This window comes from Pteropus alecto, unplaced genomic scaffold, assembly GCF_000325575.1.
Source record: "Pteropus alecto unplaced genomic scaffold, ASM32557v1 scaffold107, whole genome shotgun sequence".
NCBI lineage: Eukaryota > Metazoa > Chordata > Mammalia > Chiroptera > Pteropodidae > Pteropus > Pteropus alecto.
Genome location: NW_006440619.1, coordinates 1,977,114 through 1,986,797, shown reverse-complemented (window position 1 = coordinate 1,986,797; position 9,684 = coordinate 1,977,114). Strand labels below are relative to the sequence as shown.

Sequence of the window (9,684 nt, the reverse complement as noted above, 5' to 3'; positions counted from 1 at the left end):
AAAATACCCAGTATTAAAGGAAACTTTCTCAGCACGTGGAGGTATTATAAGAGAGAAGCATTAGAGATTCCTGCACCAGGGAAAAGTACTCAAAGATATGCCCACCCATATCTAAAAGTTTCAGACAACATACCTCTATGTCTCTTAGACCTTAAGCTAAAAATCTGTATCCCATAAAAACAAAAAACTCAGACAATATTTTTTTTCTTTATAAAATGAGCTGCAACACAACTTATTTTCCAAAACTGGAAGTTAGAGAGTTGCCAACATTAAAAATTTAGAAGATATGGTTTCAAGAAAGGCCAATATTGCTCCAAGTTTAAGTAATAATAAAACTCTTAAAATGATCGATATTGCCAGAATTTGTTATAATCTAGAAGCATGTGCATTTATATGTTTTCAAAAACATATTTTGTTAATGGCATCTTTGATTAAAGGAATCTGAATCACTAAAGCTGTGTTTCTTAACTGTGGCTCCCTATCCACTTTACATGCATACTCGTGTGAAAGTAAAAAAGACCTCTTGAGATCCTTTCGGCATTTTACTGGGGTCTTTAAGATGAAATTGTGACAAAGGGTAAAGAGTTCAGTGATTTTCTTTACCTTGCTAATATGTAGGTCATTCTTCAGGGGTATAAATAGAGATTACCTTCAAAGACTCTTTATTACCCTCAAGTGATACTTCAGACTGATGGATAGATAGTTCTGTCAATACAAATAACTCCCAAACGACTTCAAGAACTAGAGGTTATTTTTTTCTTTTTTTAAGGTTTTTTAGTTGGTTGGGTAGTTGGTTGGTTGGTGAGCTAAGGGTGATATAGGCAGAAGAAAAACAAGTTTTAAATGTGGGCTACAAGGATAAAATCCTTGAAATAGTGATAAGTATGTCCAAGAGGAAATGACTAAATACCTCCAATCTATTAAGATAAGGCTTATCAATACAAGAACACAATAGTAAGCTTTGATGTAAAAAAAAAATTTAAAAATCTAGTTGGATAATAGTGGGTTAATAATGTTCAGTGTTACATGAACTAAATCTTAACCTTAAATGGAATATAATTCACTATTTCTTGAAATGCTTTTTCATTTCTTCCCTCATTACTACTCCTAATAGAACTCGAGTAGACTCCCCAAAAGAATTTAATAAAATTTGATAAAAGAAAAAACTCAGAAAAATAAAACAAAAGCTGAGTCCAAACTGTAACTTTGACATGGAGTAAATTAAGGATATGCTAATCTCTAATAAAACAAGTGTAAAATTATTGGATAATCTCATCACATAGACTTGCAAGTATTGTCATATATACATTTTCCAGATATTAAAAAGCCATGATTTCATATATTCTGTCCCACTGTCAGATATATACCAGAGATATTGACAACTGTATTATTTTATTTAGTCCTTATTACCATTGAAAATAGGCAGAAAAATTATTATAATTCTCATTTTACAAACAAGAAGAGACTATATTTCAGAGATTTGTTCAGGATTATCTAACAAAGCCAAAAGTAGAACTTCAGACTTCTGGATATACTCCACCTTCTGTTGAATGGGGTTCTTTTATGCCTGTTTGGTAGCCTCCAAATTCACCACCAAGTAATTTAAGATGACCACAAACTCTGATTTGTAAGAGAAAGTTTATTAGTTAAAATCTGTTAAAACATATAACAATAAAATGATGTGATTCAATAGCTAATAAGGATTATATTCAATTGTAATCTAATAACTGGCAGTAATCATCACACATAAAGATGCAACTGTGTAATCACAACTTCCCACACACTTTAGCCAGAGCACACAGGGTAAAGATTTGTGCTTCCTAATTCATTGCCATCTACCAGCCTATCTCTCTTGGTTTTCCCATTTTTATATTTGTCTCAGAATGATGAGCCTGTCTCCCTCCCTATCCCTCCATGCCATGCAAGGATTGGCTTTTGCATTGGTCTCAAAAGAAGGTCCAGGAAAGGGCTGGTTTGGATAAAGGACCAGCCACTCTCTCCATTCTCCAGGAAAAGAGATGCAGGATTCCAATCAGAGGTATCCAATCAGTGGACCGCCAAGTTAGTTAATATATCTCTTTCTAACTAGGCTTTTAAGTGCACAATTTATGTCAATTGACAACCAGCTATTTCTATCAGTATCAACAACCTAGTGTTAGCTAATTTTCATGTGATAAAAACAGGGCTAGGTTCATAAACCTGCTCAGAAACTAACTATGCCATGGTTTTCCACCATAACAGCTACATAACTCAATTATATATCTTCTCTCTCCAGAAAACACCTTCCCTACTACCTCTAGTTCCTAAGTATTTTCTTATTTCATACATTTTTTTCTTATCACTATTAACTCTATTTCCAATTCTGTTCCACAGAACAAACATATTTAATACAACAATCTATTGCTTGGAGCAGGGTTACATCTTAACAATTCTTAAACACATATAATCACACAATCAAAGCAAACATTGAAATATATTTTATCTAATCCTAAAGTGCCATTACAGTACAATCTTCCCACATGACCCATTTAGCCAAGCAGGTAGCCAGCTTCACATATTACAAAGTTGTAGCATCTTCCTGCTTTGATACCTAAGGACTATGTTGACCATTAGTTGTTCTATAGGCTGGTTCAAGCTTTATCTTGTTTGAAGGTCTGGAGTAGTCTCACATATTCCTCTTGGTGTATTTCGATGACCTGCTTAAGTTAGCATGGCTGCTTGTATTCTCTCATTAACACTAACAATTTTAACAAGCTTACACTAAACTGTAGTAGAATTGTTATAAAGTTCTACTTGGAGTAATAGCTACCCTTCAGAATCTATAATTTTTGAGGAACACCAGATCTGTCCATTTACAGTTAAATTGCTCACTAAATAGAATTTGTAGCAAACTTATGGTCTCTCCCTGGATATGTTTCCTGATCTTACCCAAGTATTCATGCTTTGAGTTTTATTTTGACACACAATTATAGCCTAATTTCCTAAAGTCCAAATTCCTAGTGGAGGGTTTACATCTTTCCTAGCTGTTTCTAAACCTTTAATTAAAGCATACAAGGTATTATGCTAAGTGAAATAAGTCAGACAGAGAAATACAAATACCGTATGATTTCACTTACATATGGAATCTTAAAGAACAACAAATGAACAAAACAAGACTCATAGAAACAGAAAACTGTTGCCATTTTGGACAGGCTCAGTTTGGTCAGTTATTACATCAGCAAAGTCCCTCAAGCTGCTGTGTAGTATGGCCTGTAATTATCCACAGTAATTGCTTGATGATATAACTTTTATTTCTCCTCTTTGTGTCTTTGTACACCCCCTCTAAGTCTCCTGTATCCTTATCTACTCTATCAGTCTTTCCACATAGAAGTCTATTGTGGAGCTTTCTCATACTAATATGTTTGAGTAACTCCATAGTTCTGACTTTTCAAAAGGGTCTGTGGTAGCTTTTCTTGATACAGCAATCTCTGTCTTAAATTTGTTAAATAAACATATCCTGAAATTCAGTGGCAAAACTGACTTATGCTTCTCCTGCTACTGCCCATCCTAATAAAACCTAGCTATATAGTGTATAATTTCTCCCATTTACCTTTAAAGGTAGCTAATTATCTGTGTATGCAGACCTCAGTATTAGATACAGCATCTGTCATGTTGATTAGCTCTGAAGTTATCTATATTAAATATTTTAATTCCTTTGACTAAAATATGCTTTAGGACTCTATATGAATTGGTACAGTCTGGTTTCCACCAGTGTGGATTGACTTTTACGAGTCATTTCTACACAATTTGCATATAGCACTTTGTTGAATGGCACACTTTTATGTCTTTATCTAGTTGTTGCTTGTGTCGCATGATGAAAAGGCTGTTCTCCAGGAAGGAGGACCATAGTGTCCATGGGGTTGTCTGAAGGGTAGCTATTCTTCCAAATGGCATGGAATTAGTACCATCAGTGAATTTCCTGCATATTTATTTGGCCCCTTTCTGTTTTGATATGGGGGTCCTCTAAACATTACGTTTTCCCCTTCTGGTATCTATAGAATTATTGTGGCTAAATACCAGTTCACACTTGTTTACATTCATATTGTTTACATCTCTCAATAGTTAAGATTTCTATATCAAAGCTGCAGCAGGTTCACTATAATAAGTCTATTAGATCTTCTTTATAAATTTAGTTATACCAAATTAGATATACTTTATCCACTTCTACTTGTGAACCATAATCTCTAAGCCTATACTGTGAGTGTTTTGACTTTCCAGTGGTGAATAGTCCTTGTAGGGCTTTATCTAGCCCTTCTAGTACTAGTACTTCTCTCTTGCTATTTGGTATAATTTGCCATTTCCATTTGGGGCAGAATACTGCAGAGTAGTTACAATGTGGGTCAGCATTTCAGTAAACTGTCCTGCATTGGAAACTCCTGGCCTCAGCTTTTTCAAAGGTTTCTCCCTGGCCAAAGTTATCTGAAAAACTTTTTGCAGTTTTATTATCTGGTATATGCTGCCTTTTCAGAATTATTTCCCCTAGTCTGCTATGGCATACTTTTGTTGAAATATTCCATCCTAAAGGCCTAGTATGGGGGCCTTTTAAGTAAGGAGTTATATCTTCTTAAGTATAAGTGTCCCAATATTGTCCTGTCAATGTAAATGTATTCGCTATAAAGCCATCCTGGGGGATATGCCTCTCTTAGTTTCCATTCATTGTAGAACACTGAAATTGGGTCTCAAGATGTAATACAGTTCATCAGGTCTTCACTCCAGTGTTAGGTGAGTTTTCTTTTCTTTGCTATTGTTTGCTCCTGTTATCAGGAATCCTAGCAGGACAAGTACAAGTAAAGAAAGAATCGTATGGCTAAAGCCAGAGCTTTTAAAATAAATACAAAGGAGAAAAGAGCCTCTGCTGGAAGTAAATCAAATATTACTTGTTCTATGAGATATTAGTAATGAAAATGCACAGAACTAGGAGAAAATTCATACTGCTAATATTCAGAAACATCAGAAAATATTTGAAACAGGAACTAGGAGAAAATTCATATCGCTAGTATTCAGAAACATCAGAAAATATTTGAAACAGAGGAACTAGGAGAAAACTCATATTGCTAATATTCAGAAACATCAGAAAATATTTGAAACAGAGAAACAATCAGTTCTCACATACTGGTAGAGGCAAATTAGGTCTTATCCACTTAAGTCATCGTTTATACTGGAGAGTACATCTTCATATAAGTTTTCTGTATCTAACATAGCTTGATCTATATCAAACATTAGGTCTTCATCTTCTCTTGGTGTAAGTATTGATTCTAAATCTGAGAGATCAGGGAGGTCTGGTAGTGAAGCTTCCTCAGAAGAAGGTGGATTTGCTGCTGCCTGTTCTGCTGTATGATTTTGCTCCACAAAAGGAACTTGTTCTTGTGAAATTAACTGTAAGATCTCTTCAGCTATTTTTATTAACTGGGCTACACAATCAACAAGCCCACCAACTAGTGCAGGGACTGACACAGCCTCCATGCTTCAATGCTCTCCTCAGTAGATAAAATATGACTAAAAGCTGTAGCAAGTGGGCTCTTGGTGACAATGGATCTTGTGGGGCTGGCAATGGTTCTGTGGTTGGTTGGTCAAGAAACTGGGGTGGTGATATGATTATGATGATGATCAAATACAGAATGAGGCCAGTGGTCCTATAACACTTTTTGATAAAGTTGATGAACCTCCCACAAAATTTATGTGTGGTACTCTTGTTTGTACTGGTAGTCAACTGCTATTATGACCATCAGACATATTGTCACAGCCAAGAGAAAACAGCAAAGTAGATCTAATAATAGAAAAGAGAAATATAAAGATTAGTATCCTTGAGCCTTCATCCAACATACAGGTTCTGGCTATAGGATTAAGTTGAAAGGGTATCCCTAGATATACCTCCTCCTTTTCCGTTGACCTTATGAGGATCTACTACTCATACTCTCCTTTAAATCTGTCATCATCTTTATCTCTTCTTAGAAGATTTTAGAACAAAGTGTGCATATGTAGTTCATCTATCTTTCTTGAATATCTCTATTAAGGAAGATACATTCACCCAGTCCTTCGTTTAACTCTGTCTTTATGAGCGCCTTTGCTTCATTGCCTTTTATATATGGTGCTCCTAAATTCTTCCTGTGTTTTTAATAATCCATTCATTAAAGTTTCTAATTGTCTCTGTAGCCTAGAGAATTTATAGTAAATGATAGTCCTACTTTCTCTGTCTTTTGACAAATTTTGGGCAACTTCTGTTATAAAATTAGTTCCCTGATTATTTCCTGTTACTGCCAATCCAAATCTAGCATAGAGTTCCTTTTGTCTAAAGCAATGGTCATACTACTCTCATCTGCATGTCTGATGTGCTTTGCAAAATTTTGTCTAAATCAATGGTCATACTACTCTCATCTGCATGTCTGATGTGCTTTGCAAACCCCTTTCTAAGTAAGTTTATATTTCTATAAGGCAATATTATTTTTTTTAAAAATCTAGGGATTGGCCCAATATAACCTACCTGTCATATTTGTCTCGTTAACCACCTCTGACTCCCCTTAAAAATGAGTTATATATAGGGGTTTCTGGTCAAGAGGGTAGAGTAAGTAAACACTGTGCTTGCCTCCTCTCATGACCACATCAAAATTACAACTAAAACAGCCATCATTGAGAATCACCTGAAATCTAGTTGAACAGAAGTCCTACAACTGGGGACACACAGAAGAGGCCACCTTGAGACTGGTAGGAGGGGTGGAGACGTGGAATAGGCTGGTCCCACACCCACGTGTGGCGGTGTTGAATCAGGAGGGATATCTCAGCTGCAGAGGTACCCCCGGAGAAGTGAGAGGTCCCAGCCCAGACTGGGCTCCCCAGTCCAAGGTTTCAGTGCCAGGAAGAGAAGTCCCCACAACTTCTAGCTGTGAAAACCAACAGAGATTGTAGCTGAGTGAGATGGAGGGCCACTACAGGCACAAACATTCCTCTTAAGGGGCACATGCATGAACTCGCTGATAGACTCACTTGCTCTGAGCTCCAGCACTGGGGCAGCAGATGAAAGGCACCAGAGACATACAGGGAGGAACTGAGTTGTCTGGCTTCAAGGCAAGGGCTAGAGGGGCAGCTTTATCCCAGACAGAAGTACTGGCAGAGGGCACTGTCCCCTTGTTGAGCACTCTTCTCTCTCGGCATGCAGACACAGGCAGCCACCACAGCTGAGTCTCTCTCAAATTGGCTAACATTGGTCACTCTGCTCTGGTGACTCCCTGAGACCCCGCCTCACCCAAATTGCAGGCTGGGCCAAGCCATTTCCAGTGGTTTTTCATACAAATGGCCTCTCTTGGCTTATGCTATGGACTTTCCTAAAATCTTTCAAAATTTCAAAAAATTTAAACATGGAACATCTGGACTCAGCATGCCTTGTACCTCTTGTTGGGCAGCACCAAGGCCAGCACTAGCGGCAGCCAGCCTCAGGTTGTGGCTTAGCCTCTCGAGGCACATCCAAGCCTAGTGTGGGTAGCAACCATTTACAGGTTGGTGGCTCATGCCAGGTGGCAACTAGGAAGCCCTGCCTGCATGCCTGGTGACCAGCTTCGGTCTGAGCTAGAGCACCACCCAAGGCCACATCAAAGGACAACACACCCAAAGGGCAGACTGGACAGGCACCAGAGCCCTGCTAAAGCAAATGTGACCCATAGGGTAAGCCCCTGCACAGCAGCTCCTCTACTATAGTCACAACCAGTCTTCACAACCAATCAATCTGAGGGTGAGTCTCTCCCACTGATGTACAAACAGCAACCAAGGCTCAACCAAAACAGGAAGGCATACACGAGCTACACATGGGACACACGTGGAGCACCAGCTCAGGTACCCAGAGAGACTGTACCACTGGGCCCCACAGAACAGCAACTACATAAGACCAGGAGACATAGCAGCCCTACCTAGTACACAGAAACAAACAAGGGAAGCAGCCAAAAGAGGGAAACAAAAAAATGTCCCAAATGAAAGAAAAAAACAAAGCTCCAGAAAAAGAACTAAACAAAATGAAGGCAAATAATTTACCAGAGGCAGAGTTCAAAACACTGATTATAATGATGCTCAGTGAACTTAGGTGAAGAGTAGAAAAACTCTGGAAGAACTTTAACAAAGAGACAGAAAATATGAAAATGGGATAGTAAACAGAATAAAGAACCGGTCAGAATGAAGACTATAGAGCTTTAGAAAAACGGTGAAGTGAGAGACGTCCCTATATCTCTCCCCTTGAAACAACGATAAGCTGAACATCTAAAACTGAACAAAAAAAAAAAACAAAAAAAAAAACACCCAAACTGCACACCAGCATGTCTGAGCGTGGGATCTGCGCATAAGAGCTATCATAGGTCATAACCCTGGGTGTCAGTCAGTGGACTGGGAGAAATAAAGATGCTGCCTCTCACAGCCACCGGAGCTCCCTGGAGGAGGGAGGCGGGGATGGGAGAAGGAGCAGTGAGTTCGGGCGGCGAGTTCCCTGGGAAAGTTGTGAGCTCTCCATGGCTGGCTGGTTGCAGGGCCCAGTCATCAGAGCAGAAATCAGAGAAGCAGCCAGCATAAAAGTAACAGTTAATTTTTATGGACTGCAAGTGCAAAACTGAGACTGAACTGCAGCCCCTAACCCCCAACCTAGAGGGACTCTCCCCCCATACCCTCTGAGACCGAATACCGCAGAGCCCCAGGAGAATCTGGGCAAATGCTGCCAAGACTGTTCCTAACACTGACAGGGATTGACACTGAAGGTAAGGACCATGATTAAATATCTATCAGAAAATAAAAAGGCATTTTTAAAGCAGAGATCCAAGAGGCTTGACGCCACCTATTGGAAACCAAAACAAAAGTGCCTACATTGCAGCAGGCTAAAGAGAGACCTTTAAATAATAAATCTTCTTTGTCGAAAAAAAGCAGAATACATTTCCATTAATGCCCAGGCGGAGAAACAGTCCATTAAACACCATGAACAACCAAGGTGATGAGGCATTTCAGAAATAAAAAGAAAAATCTCCAGAAAAGAAGCTTACAGACATAGAAATATGTGACTTAAATGACAGAGAATTCAGGATGGTACTTCTGAAAAATAGTCAGTGAGTTCCAAATTGAGTCATATTGACAATTTCAGAAATTGACAAAACAACTAGATGGGCAGAGCAAGGAGACTGAAACCCTCAAAAAGAACAGAATAGATCTTCTAGAGATTAAAAAAAACTGCAAGATTTGAAAAATGAAATAGCAAGCTTGGGAAATAGAGTCAACAAAATGGAGGAAAGGATCAGTGATGTCTAGACAGAAATCTAGAAATAAATCAGAAGGAAGAAGAGAAAAGCTGCAGAATGAAAAATAATGAAAGAGAAATTCAAGAACTAGCTGATACCTAGTTCCTTTCTAATCCCTGTTCCTTTTTCCTTGCCTTCGATAATGCCCATTATTCTTATGTTTCTTCATCAGGAGAAAAACATAAGAATAATGAGCATTATCGAAGGTGAAGAAAAAGACCAGGACTAGAATGAATTTTCAAACAAATAGTTGACGAGAATTTCCCAAAGCTAAGGAATGAGCTGGAGCTTGGAATTCAAGAAGTCAATAGAACACCCGATTATCTCAACCCAAAAAGGCCTTCACCAAGACCCATTGTATTAAAATTATCAAAAATCAACGAAA

The 9,684-nt window shown here is 38.3% G+C and overlaps 2 protein-coding genes across 2 annotated transcripts in view; one reads left to right on the top strand and one right to left on the bottom strand.

The window, feature by feature from the left end:
• TRPC5 (transient receptor potential cation channel subfamily C member 5) overlaps positions 1–9,684 on the top strand; it is a 177,037-nt gene that overhangs the window by 38,843 nt on the left and 128,510 nt on the right. The window lies entirely within an intron of this gene.
• TRPC5OS (TRPC5 opposite strand) lies at positions 5,173–5,502 on the bottom strand. Its single transcript, XM_006917273.1, has one exon. It carries the CDS (start codon positions 5,500–5,502, stop codon positions 5,173–5,175), a length of 330 nt encoding a protein of 109 aa, XP_006917335.1.